Below are 25,348 nucleotides of genomic sequence, written 5' to 3'. Positions count from 1 at the left end.
TCTACTTACTAGTTTGGGGGACGGAAGTGCCTTCATTTGTTTTCCCATGGAATTTCAATGATTGACAGACTGTGTTTTAATGATAACAAAATAACATTGCTCTTAGTTACCAGGCTGCATCTGTTATGATGGGAACCTTAAAAGGTTCCCCACAAGCTCACGTGTGGAAAGTTTGTTTCCATACTATTGGGAGGCAATGGAGTGTTCCAGAGGTAGGACCCAGTTGGAGGAGGGAACTCATTGGGACATATAAAGGGTCTTGGGATTCTAGGCATCTTCCCTGACCTTAGCTGTCCTGTCCACGATGAGATAAGCAGCCTCCTCCACCAAGCCTTTCTGCCTTGCTATTCTGTCTTATCATAGGCCCCAAAAGAACCTGGCCAGATGATCATGGACTGAAATATATCTTTTAAGTAGATTTTTTTTTTTCAACTACGCTGTCAAGCACTGGAAAGCAGACCAACAAACTATTTTCTCTTGGTTTTCAAATAGAGGGAAAAACAAATGACTGTGTGTTTCTCAATAGGAAACAAATTACTGGAAAACAAATGAAATGTTTCATCATATCCAACAGAGATACATTGTGATAATTATAACAATATTCTCAGCTTCTTTCTACTCTCCTCTTCGTCCCCTCCTGCTATTCTGTGGCAGTTTAATTGTTAAGGGTGTTCCAAGGAAGCCTCAGCACAAAACACGAGCTCTGAAGTCAGTCAGCATTCCTTCCGCCCCATTTTCTCATCCCCACCACTAAGCTCATTTTCCCATTTCTTTTAAAGCCAACTTGTTGGTTGCTGTATGGCACTGGCGTGCGTGCTTGAGGCATACTGCATAAACAAAGTGAAAGCCAACATTTTTAATTGAGCACATGGGCCGCAAACTCTCATCAAACCAATCCCAAATTTTCCAAGTCAATTTAGATTTTTTTTAAAATGGAACCAGTGAGAAGATAGGAATTCTATCTGTCCTGCCTTCTGACTGCCATTGTGATTATTGGGCATCAAGGGCCACTAGCTTCTGTGAAACTGACACCTTTCATCTAGTCACATACATAAATTAAAATTTTTTATTTATTAATATATGCATGTGCGCACATGCTCATGCACACACACACACACACACACAAGCCACAACACATGTCTGAAGGATGATCTGCAATTGTTAGCTCTTTCCTTGTACCTGTGCCGCCTGGGGATGGAATACAGGCTGGCAGGCTGAGCCATCTCTTTGGCCTGCATATAGAAATTTTATCAGCGGTTTTCTCTATGGCTGTGGATTTAAAGGTTTATAGGTAAAATTTCCATGTAAGTAGACATCCTTAGATATGCATCTATGCTGGAGGCTCACTAGAGTTTCTCCATTTTCACACTTTTTTTGCTAGGGAGGGCAAGGCTAAATTTTAAGCCCTTTTACTTTCATAGAATAATCGGCTTCTCTTCTTCCTGCACAGTTTCCAATTACGTTCACTTTTCCCTATAAGACCCACAGAGCACAGTTAAGCACTCCATTCCCACTGATTTCATAGTGCATTTGGAGGAACTTTGTATGCATCAAGAGAGACGAAAGCGCATCATGCGTGACCAAGGCCAGGTTCTTGATGCATACTTATAATGTGCTAAATTATTTGGGGAATGCTACCATTTTATGTTCCCTCAAGAGTAAGGTGACACTGGGAAACATTTATTTTTCAAGGTAATAATTTAAATTTATTTTTTTAAAAAATGAATACAGCATTGTCTGATTGATTTTGTAAGAGCGAAGGCAACAGTCAATCATTTCTTTGACTCATTCATTCAATCCTTGAGCAAAACTTAAGCCAAGGTTACTTTGGTAGGATTTAAAGCAGTGAGACATATGTGAATAAAATGATATTAGGTCTATGTAATTCTGAATAATAAAATAAAGATTAAAATGGCAATATGTCTGGTATTTAAACTTTAAAAATCAATCAAGAGAGAAGATTAAGTGGTGTTTCTTTGGTGCTAAAAATGTAAAGCTAGGACCAAATTGTTCTATTTTCACAGATTTAAGATACAAGGAATGATATTTAAAGACATTAATGTGACTATTAAACCTTTCCGTTTGCAAAGACATTCCTGCGAAGTACACTTAGCGAAAATCCCTGAGGATATTAAATACTCTATTAGTATCTTCCTTCAAAAACAAAGAGGAATAATTTAAAAGCTTTGCGAGACATAAACACAGTACTTAGCACAAGCAGAACCCGTTTCCAAGGCTCCTTCTGCAGTCTGTAAAACAGGCCACCCCAGGCTCCACAGCACAGCAGAGACACAAGACGAAATTCCTTAGCTGTCCTTCTGCAAGCCAGCAAACCAGTTGCTTATAGTCTGCCTGTTTAGCTTTAGCCACTCAATATTGTTCTTCACTGTTTCCAGCACTTGCTGTCTGGATTGTGCTCCAGCTCCAGCATTTGGATATTTTGCAAAAAAGCTCTCCATCTAGAAAAGAGAAGGAAATAATTAGAAGAACTGTTTGAGGCTCACCTCTTCAGGAATTCCATTTGGAAACTGGCTTTGTTTCCTCCTGTGGGGAATTTGTTATGACCGCCATCTCCTGGTGTAGCATTCAGAATGGGCCTGGCAGGCATGTGAGCAATCACTCCTCTGGCCCCAGAGAGCCAGTTTAACAGCAATAGGCTGTGATAAGGAAGGAGGGCATCACACCATGGTCAGCACGTTCACGTCTGTGGATTTCTCTACTGTCTGTACATTTCCCCAAGTGTCCCTGTGGAATGATGGTTTTTCAACTCCAGAGGTCTGGAGAATTTCCCATACTTTCAGCTCATTTTCTAAAGGTTTGTAAGGAAAATCTCTCTTCAACATAGTTCTATACTCTCTGCTACCTTCTGTACTCCCCCCTAAAATTCAACCAGAGTATTATCTGCCATTTTCAAAACTAAGATTTTTTCTTTGTTCCTTTAACATGCAAGAATCTAAACACCTCAATAGCTAATACATTGACATAGAGACATCTCTCTTTGTCCTACATTAATGGACATACATTTTCCTTCACTGAGATTTCAGCGATTCAGGAGTCATTTCAAAATTCCCAAGCTATCAATTCAGAATGGACTCAGACCTCAACCAACTTATCCCAGAGACACCGATAGCTACCAGGATAGGAGAGACTTCTGTCAGCCAGTCCCAGCCTTCCTGAGCCTTTCATTTCTCAGGGTTTAAACCTCTTTGTCAGTTGAATCATTTTTCAGGTTAGTAAAAAAGCAGTGTATAATTGATTAGATAGATATAAGGGGTTTCTCTTTCTTCTTGCATCTGGGATTTGATTTAAGAAACTACCACATCTCTTTGGGAGGACAGCTTAAGCTTGTTCCTTTCTAGACAAGTCAAAAGTGGCCTGGCTCCCTACCTCCCAGAGCTGCAGCTCAGTGTTGAAGGGCTCAGCGATAGTGACGATCCGGCCAAGGTTCCTGTCAGTGATTGTGAATCTGCAGAAGAGTAGAAGGGAGTAAGAAAGGATATTAGTGTCATCTTTTTCCTACATGAAAAGGGTATACGTGTGGGTGTGGATGGGAAGTACTTTTCTAAAGAGGCTAAACAGAATAAGAAAATATGATGGCTCAGGTAATAAAGTGCCTTCTATGCAAGCTCGATGCTCTGAGTTCAACCCCAAAATCCCACTGCGCAAAGCAAAACACCAACTCTTGAGAGCTGTCCTTTGACCAGTACACACACACAACCAATAAAAACTAAAAAGTAAACATATAAAGTCCATATATGTAATCATATAAAGTCCATACTTCTTGCATAGAGATGTCATATCAATTCTCAGACATGGTAGGCTGCTTGTTGTGTGCCCCAAATACTTTCATTTCTCTTGGGTACAAGGGCACACAGATAATGACCGTACTTCTGAGCCTCCCTTAGAACTAGGTACAAATGTGCACTCTAACTCTTATCAACAAAACACAAACTAAGTAATAGGTCAAACTAGACCATAAAGGGAAATGGCTTGTCTGCATTTGTCTGTTCTTTGCTGCTGTAATGGAATACCCATGACTGCGTTACATGGAAAGACTGTAGCACTAGCCTATGCTTGGCTTCTGATAAGAGCCTTGCAGCTGTTTTAGCTCCTGGAGGAAAGCAGCGTAGAACCATTGCATATTGTGAGAACCCGTTGCTAAGTACTAAGAATCTGGTGCTAAGTGTTTCATAACAATCACTCTCTGGTTACCCTTGAATTAAAAAAAAAAAAAAATTTGAGTAGCCCAGGCTGGTCCTGAATTTTCCATATAGCTGAGGATAGCCTTGAAATTTTGACCCTTCCACTTCCTCTTTCTGGGTGAAGGGGTTACAGGCAAACATCACCTTCCCTGGTTTATGAGGTACTGAAGGAAGAAACCCCACAAAGTTATTATAAAATTTGACTGCTGAATTATTGGAGGAAGAATAAAGCAAAATATACACACATATAAATCAATAGGAGAAAATTTATACTCTAGAACTACAATATACCAAAAATCAATCATGGTGGAAGATAAAGTTTGCTTTAGCCTGTCTTTTAAAAATGTTATGGTATAAAGGAGAACTTGTAAACAAAATTGAAAGTAATTTGGGGCTGGGCAGTGGTGGTGCAAGTGTTTAATCCCAGCACCTGGGAGGCAGAAGCAAGTGGATCTCTGTGAGTTTGAGGCCAACTTGGTCTACAGAGTGAGTTCCAGAGCAGCCAGGAGTACACACAGAGAAACCCTGTCTCGAGAAACAAAAATAAAATGTAGCTTGGGAAAAGCAGTTGGAGTAGAAGTTTGTCTTCCATGTAAAGAACCACTGCAAAATGCTAAAAGGGAGCAACATGCAGAGACGGAATTAACAGAGGGATGAAAAAATAAAAACTCTGCACACTCAGCCAACACCCAGCCTCGCAGCAGAATTTCCAGCTACCACTCCTCAGCCCTGACTCCTCAGTCATTACCCAAAAGGTGATTCCTAGGCACTGTCTGCCTCACAGTCACTTCCGCCCACGGCCTCTGAATTACACTGTTTGTTTTCCACACCTTTTCTCTGTGCCCACCCTATACATCTCTGCCCGTCCAGTTTATTTGCTTCCAAGTAGGACACACATTTGCATCAATCTTTCTGCTAGTCTTTCTACTCCAAGCTGTGCCGCCATGCTGAGACATTCCCATGTCACCAATGCAGTACGTTATCTCCTTAGTTTCCTGAGTATATTTCCAGTGATGTTTACTATAAGCTCCCCTTTAGCCATCCAATTCCCATAATGCCTTAGGATCACTTTAAAGCTACGTCTGAATTACTCATTTGTGTGTTGTCTGATACAAAATATGCTTTTCAGTTTTTACCCTGACCATTCTTTTCTTTTTTGGAGGGGGGGGTCAATCAAATCAAGTGTTTATTGAGTGTCTGCTATGTGCTGAATATTGTTCAGAGTACTTGGGACACATCAGAGAGTAAAACAAGGAGCCCTGCCCTCGAGGAACGCACAGCCTATCATGCATTACCACTTCACCTGCCTACTGCTTGTGACCCTGGGCAAGTCACTGCACCTTTCTGCCCAATGGGGTAAAAGGAGGCTGGGCTCAGTAGACACTGAGCGGGTGTACTGCAGATGCGGACCAGGACACCACCCTAACCCACCACCAGAGGGCAGAGAGGGCTGGAGGTGGATTTTAAATAAAGAAGTACAATGAGAAGGGGGAGGAGAGCAGCTACACAAGTTGCTGCTACTGCTTGGAGGCGCCCTTGTTGGCCAGGTCCTTGGCCTTCTCTGTAGCTGCAGCGCCGTCTCCTTCGCTTTTTCTTTGGCTGTCTCAACGAGTGTTTTGGAAGGGGCCTCACCTTGTAGCTTGGGCAAGATGTACCCAAAGCCCTTCATTGTCTTGGTCACATTACCTTTGAACCGGGCAGGACCAAATCCCTGGACAGCTCTAGAGAAACCTAATAAGCTAGAAGAGACCCAGCCTTCCCGACGGATTTCGGTCCAGCCGCTGTTGTCAGAGTTCACGCAGTAAACACATCGTTCCTCCTCCACCATCAGCCAGGCGTGGTTGATGTTCCAGGTGAAGGTGGTCATGGTCTGATTCTGTGGGTCCACAAGCGAGTCCTCCAGGATGTACACTGAGTGGGCAACGTTATCAGGAAACTGTCGCTCTGCCCAAGGTGGCATCCTGTTGGTCTTGGTCAGGAGTCTCCGGGACAGAAGCTTCTGGTCACCTCCCCGTGCACGATGTCTTCAGTTAAGACATGTTTGCTATAGGGATTCGGATACCATTGCCAGAAGGCAGCAAACACTTGGTCCCAGGAATTTCGGAGCATGGCCTGGCCCAGGAAATACTTCACCATCGTCCTGACCCGGGTGGACTCAGCATCGGTGCAGCATCGGGATCAAGAGCCCTGGGGTGGGGTGCACATCCGCCAGGCTCACAGCTCACGCACTGTGTCCAGGTCCCTACCGCCGCCATGAGGGGTCTATAGGATCCACTCTGACCATTCCTAGTCCAGCCTGGATTTCTGCTCCGTTGACTCTCCAATGTCAGCTGCAACTGGACCATAAGACCTTCCTTTTATGCCCCACATACTTATTTATGTAGTTGAAATATGATAGCTTTATGTTCAATCACACTTTTAATTAACAACTATTGTCTAACAAAACTGCAGTTTGGGATGCAATCAGCTGTTCATCTTCTCAGGTTGTTTTAGTTCTGTTGAGAAGTCACAGAGTCACCCCATATTGCTTCAATGTACATTAATGGATTTTTAATATCAAATGCTATTCTCCATATTAACAGTCCTCCTCCATTTCCCCACCAAACATTCATTTTCCTTCAATCTGTCCCTTTCAAATGTTTTTTTTCCTTTCAAACCTCTAAACACTGCCCCTCTTTTTCCCCTCCCTTAAAGATGTCTTTGTCTTCCACTGTAGAGAGAAATACAAAGCAACTACATACACCAGTCTCCCTCCTATTACCTTAGCTTTGATTGCTGGTTTTCCTATTTAAAAAACAACTTTACTTATAAAAAAACAAAAAAACAAACAAAAAACCCCCCAAAAAACAAACACACATACACACAAAAACAAACAAACAAACAAAAAACCCCACTTTATTTTGTTTCACATACTGGGACTTTCTCATCAGCATTTAAATGTATTAGGTACCTTCAAATACCTCCAATATACAAAAGGAGAAAGGGGGGCTGGAGAGGTGGCTCAGTGGTTAAGGGCACTGGCTGCTCTTCCAGAGGACCTGGGTTTAATTCCCAGCATCCACATGAAAGTTCACATCTGCCTGTAACTCCAGCTCAAGGGTTTTGACACCCTCACACTAACATACATGCAAGCATGCAAGCAAAACATTAATACATGTAAAATATAATAATTTTTTTTTAAAGAAGGATCCTCCTTTTTTAACCTGGCATTTCTTAGTTGTCTCTCCTTCCATATTTGTCAAATTTTTCATGAAATTTTGCTGCAGACTCTTGTTGGCTCTGTTCATTTGAAGTCATTCCCTGTCACTCCTCTAGAATGTTCTTTTTAATGAAGCTTCATTTCACTATTGTTAATTATGTGTATGTGGTGGGGGTGGCATGGGCATATGAGTGCAGGTTCCTGTGGAGGCCAGTCACTAGCTCCCTCTGGGGCTAGAATTATGGGTGGTTACGAGCTTCTTGGGGTGAATGCTAGGAACTGAACTCAGGTCCCTGGCAAGAGGAGTCAGTGCTCTTCACTCTGTACAGTTTCTCTTGCCCTAAATATCTCTTCCCAGAATTGCTAATTTTATATTAGTAAATTTTATCTTCAATTTACTCAATTTTTAAGTAGCACCTGACAAGAGAACATCTCTCTCTTGAAAAGAAAAAAAAAAAAAATCTCCCCTCTTGCCGTTAAAAGAAAACCATTAACGTATGTGTAGCAAGCTGAACTCTGCTAGACACCCAAGTACTGCCTTTATCACTTTCCTCTCAACCCCCCTCCATGTTCTATGAGTCTTCACCTTCGCCATGGTCCAGTTTATCACCGTCTTTTGCTGCCAGTTGGCCATTGTCTTCGTTGGGACTGCTGCAGAAGTTAACTGTGTTTCCTAAATCCACTCTGATCTCTGGTGACCATGCTTCCCCATGACCAGCGGAAGCATTTCATTTTCAAAGAAAATCCATCATTTTATTACAAACCTCTAGTGACTGACTTATCATTGCTATTAGAATAAAAATCAGATTTTAACATGACTCTACTCCTAATGGTTAACCCCCCCCCTTTTTTTTTCCTGGTAGCCTCAGCCAAGATACTTCAGTTTCTGTTTGCCCAACTCATTCCTGCACTTTCTCCTTCAGTTCAGCTGGCACTACCTTAGGGGGACCTCACCCCAACCTCTATCAAGTTGGTTAGTTTCCTCTTTGCATTATTTTTCTGTACTCTCTCTTTTCCGAGACATTACTACAGGAGTATGCATGTGTTTGCAAAATTCTTGATTTAATATGGCTAGCCTTAATAATTCTTGACTTAATATTGCTCTCAGCAAAGTCGTAAGTTCTGCAAGGTCCATCCATTTCCTATTATAGCCCCAATGCCAGTGATGGAACCCATTGCATAACATGCTACATGACTTCATAGACAAAAGAATTCGAATTTAAAGTAAGGTTTTAGGGGTTAGAGAAGTGGCTCAATGGTTAAGAACACTTGCTGCTCTTCTAGAAGACTGCACTGTAATTCCTAGCACCCTCATGGTGGCTCACAACTGTCTGTAACTCCAGTCAGGGAACCTGACACCCTCTTCTGACCTACCCAGGCACCAGACATTGCATGTGGTACACACAGTCAAAACACTGCATACACATAAAATAAGAAAAAAATTAAAATAAAAATATAGAAATAAAATGAGATATTAACAAGGATACTTAAAAAACAACACAGTACAGGAACATACTGGGAAAGCAGGCAGTTACTATAAAATGTCATTTATCAGGAATCCTAAACATTCAGGAGCAATATGATATGAAAAGAATAAATCATAAAACCATGTGGATAACATGACTCCATGTGTATCAAGCAGTCATAGAGATACAACTAAGGAATAAATCCTGATTGCAGAAGTCGCTCCTGATTGATTCTATTAGGTTATTTAAATGTTCGTATTATCACCTACAGCTTCTGAAAATCATACGTGTCAGTTCTGTAAGAGGAAGATGGGGATTTTAAAAGAGAAAACCTGTTTGTTGCCTCAGTGAGGGTTTACAAGTCCCAAGAATAGATGCTAACTGCAAGTCATAGTTATTTGAATGCCCTATGATTTCTGAATTATTGTTGTTTCACCCTTAGTAACTTAAAATTAAAAGAAATATTTGGGAGCTAGCAGCAAATACAGAGACTAAAAACTGCAAATGCTTGTGTAAATACTGCCTACACAGGAACAAAATATGTTTATCTCAAGGGCCCAATATCATATGAAGTGTATAAATAGGGGGAAATATACTGTGTCTTCATTAAAGTGGCTACAACTATAATAAGAATTTAAGTATATCTTAAATAGCCTGAAAAAGTTAGATGAGGTCATTGTCTTTGACTTCCTATTTATATACCTAACATTACATCATACAGAAGTTATTCTGATATATTCAAAACTTATAACTGGGTGCATATTAAGTTATTCTGAGATAATGTTCAAATGTTTAGATCATGTTCATTTTGTCAAAATTATTGAATCTTTTCATCTTTAGCAAGCTAAAATCAAATTTGGTCAAGCCCCACTACAGACCTACTGAACTCATTGAGTTTCAGTTTCATAAAAAGAGTTTAGAAGATACAGGAACAAAGAATCATCTCCCACAGATATTGGAGTTTTGAGGCGAAGGCTCAAACTGGAGAGCACAGTATTGGTCCGGCAAACAGCAGTTATAAAGGTCACATGAAAAAAAGCTTGATAGAAAAATGGATTATTTATTTGAGGGCAACAATAAATAATTCAGAAATAGAGACAGTAACACCACTCAATCGAAAATTTGGAACTCATTCAAGAGTTTGGAAATATTTGAATAAAACTTGGCTCTATTTAACTTGCCTCTTATTAGTTTTTCATAGGGAAATTCTATTTCTTCAAACCAAACATAATTAACACTGCCATTTGTGTAACAGACATGTGGTTATTGTATGACCTTGTGTTAGGGCCATCTGTACTAATATCTCATGAAAGTTAGATTATCAGACAATGAAGAAATATTAAAAACCTCGAGCAAGGATTTTGGGCCAAGCTCTGACAATGGTTAATTAATTCATTGTCCTTGCAAAACATTTCAGTTTATAAGATCTAGTATGTTTACTTCAAAGACAGATGTTTATGGTCTCTTTAACAAGGTTAAGGCCTATTTTTGCTTCTTATTAATTGCTAGGGTATATAATAATGTTTTCACAAAAATTTAAAAGTAAACATTGTGCTTCATTTAAATGGATTTCTTGCAGCATACATAGACCTGTATGTCTTTCAGCTAACACAAAATACACAGTAGATATCATTAGGCATCCTTCTTTCTAAATGGAAAGTACTTGTAAAATAATAAATTAAATAAAAAAAAATGGAAAGTACTCCTCACACAAGACAAATTCATAGGCCCAGAAAACACAGTCTTGATGAATAGATTTACTCAGGTCAAGCCTTTCACTGAAACAATTACAGACTGATGAACTATGGATGTGAACTCATGTGTGCACATGTCCTCAGACCAATAGCCAGATGGTAGTGACACACACCTTTAATCCCAGCACTCGGAATGCAGAAGCAGGTGGATCTCTATCAGTTCCAGGTCAGCCTTGTCTACATAGTGAGTTCCCGAACACCCAAGACAGTTAGTTACAGAGAGAAACCTTGTCTTGACAAAACAAAACAAAAACAAGAAATGGATGAACAGTGACTCTCTCTAGCCACAAAAATGGAATTGGCAAAACTATCATAAGCAAGCAAAAGTAATGTAGAAAACTTTAGTTGACAGCTAGAGATACAAGGTGTGTCTCAGAAGGATAGGGAATACAAACAGACACAGCGGCAGTAGTGAATTGCAGAAGAGAAAGGAGCAGGTAAAAGCCACCCCAGTGGTCATGTTTCTCAGAGGACAGTAATTACTAGGAAAGATTAAGATGTACAACAAAGAGACTTCCTAACATGAGGCTTCAGGTGGAATTACCTTTCATCAATGTATGCACATTGATTTGGGAAATGTATTTAGACTTTGTTCTATTTTATATTCAGCCAAAGAAATGCTTTTTTTTTTTTTTTTTTTTTTTAAACAGAAATTGAGCATTGCATTTAGAGGACCGGAGCCAAGAACAACAGCACATCCTCTGCCTGGGGCTAAAGAAGTAAGAAGCCTGGGGAAGCATCTCTCATCTGTTCTGCTCTCCTTCTGTCATCGGTAGTTCCCAGTTTCCAAGCTGCACAAGGGCAGGTCAGTCACAGAGCGTGTGCTTTATGCTTTGCAGACAGAAGACCCTGCATCCTTCAGTCCTCAGCACCATTAAACAAATAAACAAACCACTCACACACACACACACACACACACACACACACACACACACAGAGAGAGAGAGAGAGAGATGTGCTTATGCCAAATCTCCACCCACCCACTCCCAATGTGCTATTGTCTAAAAAATCATTTGGAATACTTAAAGTTCATAATCTGATCGAGGGAGAGGGAAGTTGTTGTACCTATGAGTTCTGGAGACTCGGGGCTCCTAGTTGGAGCCTACCTCCAGGAATTCTCACCTAGCTTTCAGTAAATAGTAGCTGAGAACTAAACATGCATCTGACATTTTGCTATGCATCAGTAGAGCGGGCAGACATATATAAACTTGTTTTAAGTAAGCCAAAAAAAAAAAAAAAAATATGTGATTTAGTTCTCTCTCCAGATCTCAGAATCTTGTTGATCAGTTGGAAACAGTAACTTTCAGGGGGAAAAAAAGTTATGCCTAAAACCAACAGAGCTGGAAGGACAGTGGTGTGGTTCTTTACCTCTGGGGATATGCCATTTTGGTATGGCACAGAAGTCAGGGAAGTTCACCAGAGAGAAAAAGAAGACACCTGTAGAGAGTGTCACACAAAGAGAACAGGGAGCCATTATCTGATCGCCTCACCTGTTGACCAGATAGTCCCAATTGAGTTGTATCCAGTTCCAGGCCATGCTCTTCCCGTAGCTGTTGTATGAGATGTAGCGGATGACTGTAAACACATCCTGACTTTTAATAACATTCGGGTCTTTGAGCATTTCCAGATACCTAAGTGAAAGCAAAAGAAAACATCTTCAAAATGAACTTTGAATGTAAACCATCATCTAAATTCCAGGGCCACACAGCTTTCATTCCAGCCGCTCAAATCTTGAGGTACCAACGGACAAAATGAATTATATATGACAAATGGGAAAAGAAGATTTTTACAAAATTAGTTTATTTAACTGTTTTTAAAGAATTGATGAATGCTAAAATATAAACATTTTAATCTAACAATTTTAGTTAGGTAATGTTAAATAGTGAAACTATTATTGGAAATTAAACTAATTTAAAATTTAAATTATTTTGCAAGCACCAAAACAAAACTAAATTTTAATGATTATTCTAATTAAAAGAGCATTTATTAAATTGAATACACACACTTTCTTGTCTATTAGCCCACTGAATTTTTAAAAAGTGTATGTTAAAGAAAAACTTCAGGCCTTATTCTATAGGTCAGAACTTAAACTTGGCTTGCTACATGGTTAGATTAGCTAGCTATAATTATAGTGTAATACAAATAAGTTCAGGATGAATTAAAGAGCAAGAGGGTAGATGTCCCTCAATGTTATACTGTGGTGTTAATTAGAGTTGACCTTCTAAGTCCGTATTGCTATTAGAATTATTTCTATCTGAAGTTAACACAGGTTTTGTTTACTATCAGAAAAGCACCTCAGAAGTACCTACATGGGACATACTTTAATAATCTCCTTATCTTATTTCATGGCTTCCTACCTACTGACTTGGACCACTTCTATTTTTAGGGTAGATAAGGGTTAATAACTACCCAAAAGGATCACTGTTAACTTGAGATGTGAGATGGAGAGATATACCCCTTATCAAAGAAAGAAACATAGATTTTTACACTTTCAAACATACCAACATCAAGCACACTTAATACTGGAGTCTAGATATAAAGGTCTGTAGTTGAAGGCCTGGTCCCCACTTGCTAACATAGTAGAAATAATTGGATGCTGATGGTGCTGTCTTCATCAACGGATTGACACATTGCAATGAATAACTAACTCAATAGGCTGGGAAGAGGTCCTGCTTAATTGAAGGAAATGGGTCACTTTGAGGGGTGTACATTGTCAGCCTCCTTCTCTGTTTCTCTCTGTTTCCTGGCTGCCATGTGGTGAGCAGCCTTCCTTCTCTTTACTCTTCTCCTGCCACGCTTCTGCCTTCTGTCAGGCCTAAGGACATTGGAACATGCACTCAGGTCCCTGAGCCATGAGCCAGAAGTAATCTTTCCCCGCTCTAAGTTATTTTCTTGGGCATTCTGGCACTGTGATAGAAAAGGAAGACATTTGACCCCTGCATTTACCATAAGCAACACTGAAGAAAACTCAGGCTTTCAGCCCAGCTCATATGACATGGGACATTCGAATATACTTCCATGTCTTTTCATTCTTCAGGGGAAATTCTGTTGCTCAATATCTAACTTTGTGCAATGCCCAGTGTGGAATGGGAGAACAACAGTATGGCATAGGCAAGATGAGGTGACTAGATTAACTGATTTAAGGAACACCATGCTGCTTTAGCTTGTTGGCTGTGGGGGTGGAGACCCTGGACAAATCTTCGGTCTCAAAAAGAAATGTGCAGGGAGTCTGAAATCGGCTCAGAGCAAACCAAAGTGTTACACAGCACAAGTACTTCGGGAGTGAAAGATATGACTGTGACCACAGCATTCATCTCCAGAAGGCAGTGTTCTAGAAGGTAAGGTATGAGTAGATAAAACCCATCAGGCTTTGGCCCAGGACCAAAATAGATAAATACCATAGGGAAGATGAGTAAGAAATAGAGTATCCCTTTCTCCATCACTACAAAAGGACATATGACTTCCTTGAATACAAGGAAAAGGTACAAGGGAGGAAGCTATAGGACACTTACTTTAATAGACTACATGAACTGGGGTTTGCATTTAACCAAGCATTTAAAAACCAGACTTGCAGACGAACACAGCCAGAGCCAGTGGTTCCTCTCTGCACTGGCTTATAGAACCAATCAGCTGGGAAACAAAGATGACCATCTTTTTTAAGCACTTGTGGTGCTACAGATAAACCTACTTTCATGTGAAATATAGCACATTTACCGTATGCTTCGGATAAACGAGGAATTCCAGGGGACCCCTCACTTCACCCCAAACTTGCTGCCAACCCTCCTTGTGCTATAGGCATCAATTAAGTTCTGGAAGACTCTGTAGACGCTTGGAATATCAGTCTCAAATGTGAATATTGCTTTAGATTCACAGCTCATAAAGACCACTAGCCACAAGATCACTTCCTACGGCAGATGGTGCAAAGTGGAGCAACTTGTCTTTCCCAATGAATGCCTTAGAGGAATATTTTATCACGCGTGGCCATTGAAATTCACGAGAATATACTGATGTGGTAGGCCCTGAAGGTGTGTGTGTTTCATTTTTCTTCTACACCTGCATGCACAGAGTCTTTTCTAAAACATCTAAAGTAGTTGCTCAATTCCTTAACAAATATAATTAGCACCATGCCATCTAGTGTCATGATTTGACATGTGTCAAGACGGTTATAGTCACTATTTGATCTAAACCAATTTTGTTTTATAATTTTAATTTTTTATTCTTTTATGTGTGTGGACATCTTCTTTGCATGTGTGTCCATGAATCACTCTAGAGCCTGGTGCCCCTAGAGGCCAGAAGAGGGCATCAGTTCCATTGGGACTGGAGTTAACAGGCAGTTGTGAGTCACTAGGTGGTTTCTGGAATCAAATTAGGGTCCTCTGAAAGAGCAGTCAGTGCTTCTAACTGCTGAGCCATCTCTCTGGTCTCCCAAATTTATTTTAAATTAAACATTAATGTGGCAGTCCTGGTTGTTAGCAGAGGCAGGAAGATTGCCTTAATATTAATCCACAGGGCCACATAGTAAGATCTTGTCTAAAAAACAAATTTTAAAAAGAGAAACTTAATAATAAATTACACCTAAGTGTACATGTTAACATTAGAGGATTTGCCTGGCATGGGCAAAGCATTGGTTGAATTTAACCTCAGCACCACAAAGTAAAGAGAAAGAACTTGCCTTGACAAAAGAGTGACACTCTTCACAGAAGCTAGCCCATAGAGCAGTTTTTCTTTTTCTTGTGCTAGGGAGGTTTTCTGGTATTGCTCTAGAGTATAGTTCCATGAAGTCTCGTTGCCAGAGTCCTGCATTCCATAGCGGTACACCAGAAGCCTGAGATTTACAGGAATGCTGCAAGAAGAAACATGTTTCAGGAATTTCATGTGTTTACTCACAAATTTATTAAAATCTTCTAGACAAGTGAATAACACAAATGGTCACCTTTCATTCTTTTGTAGCCACTTATCAAATAACTGGGAAGCGTTGTTCAAGGCTTCTCTGTCTTCCATCTTGCATGCAAATCCTAACACAGAGGCACGGAGTAACCTTAAAAAACAAACAAGCACAGAGCCAGGGCCTTAGCAACTTTTCATCATATTTTGAAACACAAACACACAAATGTTAAATGAATAGTTTTTAAAATGTAAGAAATTACTTTTCAATGTGGCTTCCATTATCCTGCCATCCTAGAGAATCTGCAATGGGCTTCACTTGACCTTGGAAGTACGTCTGAAACAGAAGCAGAATATACCATGAGTAAGAATTAGTTATTTGTCTGTAGCTTCTGTTACCTAGAGCCATCACTGCAATCTTTGCCTTAGTTTTGAGAAGGTTGGGCCAGCACTTAGGAAAAGAAGGTGATCACATTTTATAATGATAATGCTAAGTTTTCCTTCAGTCCTAAACATGAAAACCATTCAAGATCTTTCTTTAATGTTTTCCAAACACGTTGACTGAGCTTTGTTGCTTTGATTGTCAACTTGACACAACCTAGAATCACCCAAAAAAGGAGTCTCTATGGGAAATAGTCTAGATCTGGTAAGACTGTGGAGATTGTCTTGATTCCATTATTTGATGTGGGATGACCCAGCTCACCATTGGTGGCACCATTCCCTAGGGAGAGAATTCTAAGTTAAGAGTGGAGAAATAAAGCTGAGTACTCACAAGTTCTTTGCTCTCTGCTCTTGACTGTTGATATAAAGGGACCAGCTGTTTTAAGTCTCTGCCACCCTGATTTCCCAACAATGGACTGTGTGAAAATTTTAATGTAACTCACTCGCATAATGTCATAGGGAATGGCACTATTAGGAGGTGTGGCCTTGGAGGAAGTGTGTCACTGTGGAGGCAGGCTTTGAGGTCTCATATATACTCAAGACACCACCCAGTGTCACAGTCCACTTCCTGTTGCCCTCTGATCAATATGTAGCCAGCACCCTGTCTACCTTGCTCCCCACCATGATGAAAATGAACTGAACCTCTGAACTAAGTGGCCATCTCAATTAAATGTTTTCCTTTTTTAAGAGTTGCTGAGGTGTCTTTTCAAATCTGTCTAAGAGAGAAGAGAGTACAACCCGGAATTGTATTTAAATTGATTTTATCAGGGTATTGTTATCATAGCAACAAGAAAAGAAAAAAACAGTTATTTCTTCATTATAGTATAAGTAGAAAGACACCTCACACACTTCTGATACTAAGATAACTATTTAAGCATTGATGAAATATTAAAAAATGACAGCTATTTAGATTTACAAAGACTGTTTAGGGAGCCTCACTATCCCATTACCACAGGCAGACAATTACTAACATTCCTATTACACAAATAAAACTGTATATACTCACAAATATCAAATCATATTTTTCAAAGGTCTTTCACTTAGTATACAAAATAGCCAGATTTGGACTCAGAATCTGTTTAATAGCCTGCTCAAGTGCTATTGAAATGACAAATAAAATGTAAACACAAATTGTGAAATTAAAACAAAAATCCTAATGTGGAGTTGAAAGAAAATATAATATTCTTATTTTTTTATATTTTGTTAATAATAAGCTAATTTTAGCAGCTAAATCAGTTTTAAAGTGGATTCTAGTCTATAGTTTAAAATCTTATAAATTTATAAAATAGTCATTCATTTTGATACTAAAATGGATACCTTTTTGAGATATACTGAAACACAAATATGACACATTTCAAAGTGAAAAAGATCAGACAGTCTGTCTATTTTGATTAGTCAAGTGCTAGAACATCTCTTGATTTCATGTGATGGATAGATATCCCACAAGGGCTCCTTCCCTTAGAAACCACCCCAGTCTACTGACCATTTACATTTGTGGTGTGCTCATAGCATTAACATCACCTTTATCATGGGGTACAGCTCTCTGTCATCTTCAAACATGCTAATGATGTAGGTTAGGGCTGAAATGGCTCTCTGCCATGGCAAGAAATCCTCTTCTGATTTGAGATACCTGGTCAAGTTCAGAGCTTTCCCATAATTCAGAAGTTGAGCTCTGATAGAGAAAATAAATAGGACAATTTATTGAAAATTGGAAATTGGACTTTCAATTGACAGGACCAATATGGTGACTCTAGCAATTCATATTAGTGACAATTCTTCTATCAAACAATTGAAAAACTGCACTTAGGAGTTGGAGAGATGACTTAGTTGTTACAAGCACTTCTGGCTTTTGCAGAGGACCAAAGGTCTCAGCATCCCTGTCTGGAGGGTCACACCTGCTTGTAATTCCAGCTCTAGAGGATCAGATGCCCTCTTCTGTCCTCTACGGGCTCCACCATATGTGTGTGTGTGTGTGTGTGTGTGTGTGTGTGTGTGTGTGTGTGTACGTACGTACGTACGTACGTACGTATGTATGTATATATGTGTGTGTATATGTGTGTGCTTTGTCTTTTTTATCTTAAAAAAAAAAAAAGTTGCACTGGTTGTTGAGACTCAACTGAAAAGTTTTTGCTCAGGGTTGGCCCTGGAAGTCACCACCACAAAAAATTATAGAAAAGTATTTCTAAAAGTTTGGTTCAAATATGTTTGAGAAGAATGTTAGCTAGAAACCTTGTCCTCAAAATTACCCTTAACATTTTGAATATCGACACACAGACATTCTCTCAGTCTTAACCAGTGATAAATGAAGAAGATTATGGCAGCTCTAGGAGCTGAGATTAAGTGATGATTGAATGTGCAGGAGCATTGCAGAAGAGGTCCAACTCAGGAGAGCTTTGGAAAACACATCTTTGCTGTTCATAATCCAAGGTGAATGCACTTTGGTCAAGTAGTAGGATTAGATGATTCTTTTCTATAAGGATTCTGATCCAGACAGGGATTAAAAGGTTACTTCTATTTCTATAGAACCAGAAATTCAGTCAGGTTAAAAAACCTGTAACCCTTAGAAAAATGTCAACATTTTTGGACTTCCAATATCATGTAAGGAATCCATGTAAAATGTTTCTGCTTAAACTACTAACCATCAATACAACTATGAATCTGATTGGCTAGTAGTTATTGAACAATAACTCTGAGTAACAGTCATATGTTAGTTTGGATGGCTATTATCATACAGGATTTCTTGGGCAGTATGGATACTAATAAGCAATGATAATACAGTACTGTGGAAAACAATTAGGCACCTAAGAATAATGCACAATTCAGGCAGAGGAACCAGAAGAAGCCTCCTAAGGAAACTGCAACTACCATCATGCTTAGTAAAACTACTGAAAAACATATAAATCAAATGAGCTGTGTGTCTAGCTCCTACAGAGGGTCAGTGTAGTAGCACCTTGCTCTGCCAGTGAACTTGTGGTGTGGATTCAGGTGTGCAGATGTGACCCCTTATAAAGTAGAGGAGTATCTGGCTTGCTCTTGGGTTGCAGTGAGAGCATCGGAAGGGCAGAGACTGCATCTTCTGGAGCAGGAAGGCCACAGCAGTTATTTACTATTATTTGTATAAGAGCTTCCCTAATAAATATCTATTTATCATTTATCCTGGGTCTGGTGAACTCATTTAAACACTGCCTTCAGGTCAGATTTTTAATAATTATTAGAGTCAGGTGATCTGAAAAACATCAAGAGGTGCCATAGTCACTGTCCCACTGTTCTCCAATCCAGGTTGCTTCTCAAAGTTCAGATTACTCTCAGATCATAAAAAAAAAAAAGTCAAATTTCCAAAATCGTTCCAAAATGCTGACCAATGCGATAGCACTGTGGATTATTCTTCTTGTCCCAATGACTTCGACAAAAATTCACAATTCTCAATTGAAATATCTAATAGTAAGCTTGGGCTCACAAAACTGAAACACTGGACATTTGTTAAAACGATTTATGAAGGGATATTTTAAAAGTGTGCCATTTAAAATTTAAGTGGGCCTACCACTGTGCACATGTGAAGTTCAGAGGACTGTATATCACAATTACTTCTCTCCTATCATGTGGGCCCTCAGTCTTGAACTCAGGCATGGCAGAAGCCACCTCTACCCTTTGAGCAATCTTACTAGTTTAAGATGCACTTTTGATCATTTTAAAATATCACTAATTAAATCAAAGACCCTGATATGGAGTATATCACACCCCATGCCATCAGGGAAGAAGGTGGGGATGGGAAGTTTGTATGTCTATGAATAGATACTATATGAATTTCTTTAAAAGAGGGCCAAAAATAACAATAATGATTAAAATACAGACTTTGGATGTTTTCAATTAAAAAAAAAAACCTCATACCTAAATGTAGTTGCAATTAATTTTAAAGATTTATAGGAAAACTAATGGTATGTTAAGTGACCCAACCTCACGTCAAGACATACCTTGCCAAAGCAAAAGCATCATCAATAAAACTTGTACGGTCAGCAACAGAGAAGATCTGGAAGAGGAAAGAAAAAAACCAAAGAGCATTGAAAAAATTAGTATCTTTAAAATTCTGTTCTTGGAACACAACTACAATAGTTCATAACCACACAATATCTTACCAAGTGGTTTGAAGACAGAGTCCCAGCTATCGAGTCCCAAGTTTGTGCTTCATAATTTACACGATAAAACCCAATGTGATCTGGGTTTATTTTGAGAAAAACATCTTCACCAAGACTAGAATTCAAAATGATTCCTGTGGTAATAAATAAACACTAATGAGAAACATACTTGCATACACAGTAAACACAGAAATTAGACCCAGAGGGCAAAAAGAAAGAAAAGCAATATTAGCTCAAAGAGTAGAGTTTGATTTGGACCCAAAGCCCCTAAGCCTAATTCTAACTTTAGAATGTCACTGGAGTGAGCAAGAGGAACAAGAAAGAAGCAATGTCAACAAGCATCCTGCCATTTGTAACTTACACTCCTCCCTGGCAAAAGCATGTCACATGAGTACAGTGACTCTAAGTTGGTCAGTCTTTCAGTAAAGAAAATGATGCCCAATGACAAAGAAACCCATGCTTCCTAGGAGGAGTCCATACATTCCCAAGTGTAATGGATAAAATATTCAAAACGTATTCACTAGGACAGCATGTAGAAGAGCTGAGATGCAAACATTTAAAGAATACCTCAAAATCACTTCTGAATTGGGACTTATTGGTATATGTTCAAAATTCCAGCTACTTGGGCTTACCTGGACTAAGGTGAGTTCAAAGCCAGCCTGAGCAACCTACTGAGACCTTGCCTCAAAATCAGATTAAAACAGGTCTAGGGATGTGGACTAGTGGTGGAGCACTTGCCTAGCAGGAAGGAGTCCCTGGGTCAAATCCTTGGAACAAAATACATCCAGATTATAGCTAGTGGAAATAAACATTACTAAGCAGAACGATAATGTGAGAGTCATGACATGTTTTAGGTGTTAGGATATGCTGCAATACAAAGTTCTTACTTGGAAATCTACTTCCTACATGTGCTTTCAATCCTATTTGTCTTTGCAAGGCCATCTGTGTCTTATCTCAGTTGACAATAATCATGTTTTTTATCAGTGAGTTAGCATACTAACTTTCTTCCCAAAGTACCATCCAATACGCATACAGGGCTCCACCATCAAGCTTTTAGAAGCCCAATGCTTAAGAGACAGAGACCTAAATTTTAGGTCAAACATGTGCCTTAAAAGTAATAACTATGCTTAGATACCACAAGTATCTGTGAGCATCACTTCTATTGTTTTCCATTAATGTATATTTTGTCTGCATGGAAATGAACTCTTCAAATGATGGTGTGGGGACTTAGATTATGTGAGAGATTTCAAGGAGTTTAATATAGTGACAATGTAGGAAATATTACTGTAAAATAGCAGATGAGGCTGGCAAGGGAGACCAGTGTTCATGGCACGTGCCATGTGAAAGAATTCATCTTTTGAGAGGGAAAAACACAGAAAAGACTGCCAAACAAGGTAATGACATGTCTAAATCTGTTTTCTAGAAAAAGTCATTTTTGGCAGTGATATGGAAAATATTCTGGATTAGATTCTAAAAGCAGCTGTAATATTCTAGGACAAATATCTTTTCCCATTCCAGAGGTCTTGTTGACCGTGTCCTGTAATGAGTACGGTTTTTCCTCCCGCTGCCAGTCTTGTCCCGCCGCCGCGCCAGCCCCAAATAATACACAGAGACTCTGTATTAGATATTATACTGTTGGCCAGTTACTACTTTCTTATCGGCTAGCTCTGTCTTAAGTATTAACCCATTTGTGTTAATCTATGTATGTCCACGTGTTCTTCTTACCGGGAGCCGGCTGCCACATATTGCTCTCTCCAGACTCTCCATCTTGACTCTTCCTTCCTACTTCCTATCTCCTCCTTGTCTCCTAGTCCCTCCTATCTTCCTTTCCTATTGGCCAACAGTGCTTTATTATTAGCCAGTATGAGAAACATATACAGAATGACATCTCCCATCAGTGTCCTTTGCCTTACAGAAGCTTTTCAGTTTCAGGAGGGCCCATTTAGTCATTGTTGCTGTGCTACTGGTATTGTATTTAGGAAGTAGTCTCCTGTGCCAATGTGTTGAAGGCTACTTCCCACTTTTCTTTTCTATAAGGTTCAGTGTGATTGATTTTGTGTTGAGGTCTTTGATCCATTTGGACTCGAGTTTTGTCTGACAGAGGACTGATCTCTAAAATATGTCAAGAAACTACACAGCAAAAGACAAAATAATCCAGTAAAACATGGAGTACAGAACTAAACAGAGAATTCTCAAAAGAGGAATCTCAAATGGCAAAAAGATACAAAGAAATATCCAACATCCTTAGTCATCAGGGAAATGCAAATCAAAACAACTCTGAGATTCAATCTTACACTTGTCAGAATGGCCAAGATAAAAAACTCTGATTACATCTTATGCTGGAGAGGATGTGGAGAAAGGGGAACACTTCTCCATTGCTGGTGGGAGTGCAAACTTGTACTGTGTAAATCAGTATGGTGGTTTCTCAGAAAATTGGGAATAAATCTATCTCAAGACCAAGCAATAACACTTTTGGGCATATACCCAAAAAATACTCAATCATACTACAAGGACATTTGTTCAACTGTGTTCATAGTAGCATTGCTTATAATAGCCCGAACTGAAAACAACATAGATTCCCCTCAACCAAAGAATGGATAAGGAAAATGTGATATATTTACACAATGGAGTCTACTCCGCAGTAAAAAAACAATCACATCTTGAAATTTGCAGGTAAATGGATGAACTGGAGAAAGCCATTCTGAGTAAGTTAACCCATATCCAGAAAGACAAATTCATCATGTCCTCACTCATAAGTGGATATTAGACATAAAGTAAAGAACAATCAGCCTATAAGCCACAAACTCAGAGAAACTAGGTAATAAAGAGGACCCTGAGAGAGACATATATGGATCCACCTAGAAAGGAGAAAAAGACAAGATCTCCTGAGTAAATCGGGAGTGTGGGGGGCAAGGGGGAAGGATAAAAGGGGAGAGGGGAGGAGGGAAGTGTATAGCTTGATTTAAAAAATAAACAAAAAGAAATTAGCTGATTTCTCAATGACTTAAAAAAAAATCTAGGACAAAAAGGGTAAGAACTTGGACTGATGTGGCCACAATAAGAACAGCAGAATGGAGTTAGAAGGAGAGCCGGCACAGCCCTCCTTCTGCCTAGAGGAGAGGCAAAGGCATGCACAGTGGGTGAGTGATGATGTTGCAGAGAGGAGAGGAGAGGAAGGCAAGTTTGGGAGGAAAGATGATTTAAATTTTGGAAGCATTTGCAAGGCCTGGAAGCTATCCAGGACCCAGTAGTTTTTCATAATATATAAGTAAATTCTTCCACAAGACAATACGTTTCCTTAGGAACTTTTGGAGCAGGTACTTGACAAATTATAAACCCTTACCTCACTTGTGCAGTGTTCATCTTTCTTTGTCATTTGGCCATGAAGAAGTTGTTGAAAGGAAGCTAATCTTTTGGCAACCTCACTCTTTGAATGTTTGTATTGGGAGGAGAGTTTCTTGCTCAGGGTAAAGCCATATGTTACTGAAGATGGAACAGGAACTTCTTAGTTTGACAGACCTGGGATAAAACCCTTTCTATGAGACTGGCAAGCTGTGTAACTCTGGCCAAATCACTTGACCTCTCTGTGTTACAATTTACCAGGAGGAAAATGGGGATCAAAATCCCTCTCGGGACTGTTGTGAAGATTAAGTAAGATAAGGCACATAAAGCGGGGTCACATCGTTAGGTGTTATGTGACCAACAGATGGTAGCTATCCCCATTATTATGAAACGGGATAGGCTGCCTGGTCTAGAAATAGCCAAGCAAATATAAATAACATTGAGAAGTTCCTGGCAATCCATCTAAATACTGCAGTAATTTACTGTGCTTTCTATGTGCCCGGCTAAGCCTGTCTAATGTTACCTCAATTTTTTCTCACTTTATGGATGAGGAAGTTGAGACCCAGGAAGTCAGTAGTTAAGGACTTTCCAAGTTCCTGCTACTTTGAGAACAGTTGACAGCAGCAAACTGAGGGCTGTTCCATGTTGTAGAGAAGCAAGTAGAACTGAATAACCACTGTCTGCTTATGGGTATAAGAGTGTGCAGCTGTTTTTATTCATATGTGCCTTACAGGATACCTGGGAAGTAAAGTATAAAGAATGTCAGGCAGGGTGGCACATGCCTGAGCTGTATGCAATTCCAGCACTCAGGAAGCTGAGGCAGGAGGATGGCTGCAAGTTTTGGGCTAGTCTGTGCTGCAGAATTGACCCTGTTTCAAACAGAACCAAACAAAAAAGCATACATAGTAATATAAAAGCTACTCATCCAGCTTCATTTTTAAGAATTTCTTTGTGTGTTTATGTAGGAGAAGCAAACAAGCACGATGGCATCCTACCCACTCTTCCTATGATTAGTAATCTTGGTCATTTGGAATTACTTTCCCAAGTCTTACTTTATATTTTGAAAATGGATGTGTAATGACCACAGTGGAGTCTTGTCACCCACTTTTATAAATGATTTTGTTCTATTTTAATTAGTTCTGTGCAGCAAATGTTGATTAAGTTATGCCTGGATGGGGGCTCTTTCTTAGGAATGTCATTCTCAGGGCTGGTGGTCTTGTGACTGAAGGACTGGCCACACAAACAGAAGACTCAAGCTGGGGTCGCCAATACCGCCCTAGTAGGCTCACATCTGCCACCATCCTTAAGAGGGAAAACAGAGGTGGATACCTGGGCCTTTGGCCAGCCAATCAACCCAAGATAGTGAGCTTCAGGTTTAGTAAGAGACCTTGCCTCAAAGACTAAGGTGGAGAGTGGCTGAACTCCGATCTCCATAACCCATACAAATGGTTGAGTGTGTGTGCTCTATTGCACAAACATGCCTAGAGCATGCACATACACACATAATAAGAATATTTTTAATCAATTTAAAATTTGCACTCTCTAAAATCAAGCGTGATTCACTATAAAATGGGATTTTTTTTTTATCCATGTGTGGTAACCTTTTTCCACAACACTGTGCCACATTTGTAATCCCAGCTATTCAAGAGACTGACGTGAGAGGATCTTGAATCAGGAGTTGAAGGTCAAAGACTAGCCTGGGAAACTTAGTGAGCTCACAGAGTGGTAGAGGAGAGAAGATGGGAAGAGGAAGAGAGTACTGAGGAACTGAGCCATGTTTGTGTGAGTTATAAGTGCCTGGCTTCCTCCAGATCTCAGCAACTGACAGAGCTTTTGCCTGCAAACAATGCTCCTTGCAATTGTTTGTTCTTTGGTTTTGGGGACAAGATTGTGCTACATGGCCCAGGCTAGTCAAGAGCTTGCTAGA

General features: G+C 39.7%; 1 protein-coding gene and 1 pseudogene across 1 annotated transcript in view; both read right to left on the bottom strand.

Annotated features, from left to right (window-relative positions):
- Window positions 1–1,691: 1,691 nt before the first annotated feature.
- Window positions 1,692–25,348, bottom strand: part of Enpep (glutamyl aminopeptidase) — a 68,341-nt gene continuing 44,684 nt past the window's right edge. The window contains exons 12-20 of the mRNA XM_051185526.1: window positions 20,080–20,213; window positions 19,918–19,973; window positions 17,468–17,618; window positions 15,769–15,842; window positions 15,555–15,659; window positions 15,294–15,464; window positions 12,112–12,252; window positions 3,388–3,466; window positions 1,692–2,459 (exon numbers count right to left, since the gene is read on the bottom strand). Of these exons, the coding sequence (XP_051041483.1) occupies window positions 2,307–2,459; window positions 3,388–3,466; window positions 12,112–12,252; window positions 15,294–15,464; window positions 15,555–15,659; window positions 15,769–15,842; window positions 17,468–17,618; window positions 19,918–19,973; window positions 20,080–20,213 (1,064 nt within the window). The 3' untranslated portion in view covers window positions 1,692–2,306. The remainder of the gene's footprint in view (window positions 2,460–3,387; window positions 3,467–12,111; window positions 12,253–15,293; window positions 15,465–15,554; window positions 15,660–15,768; window positions 15,843–17,467; window positions 17,619–19,917; window positions 19,974–20,079; window positions 20,214–25,348) is intronic.
- Window positions 5,705–6,338, bottom strand: LOC127223045 (PRELI domain-containing protein 1, mitochondrial-like; annotated as a pseudogene).

Source organism: Phodopus roborovskii, unplaced genomic scaffold (assembly GCF_943737965.1).
Source record: "Phodopus roborovskii unplaced genomic scaffold, PHOROB, whole genome shotgun sequence".
Classification (NCBI taxonomy): Eukaryota; Metazoa; Chordata; class Mammalia; order Rodentia; family Cricetidae; genus Phodopus; species Phodopus roborovskii.
The sequence above is the reverse complement of the archived record's forward strand: the minus strand, read 5'-3'. Positions and strand labels throughout refer to the sequence as shown.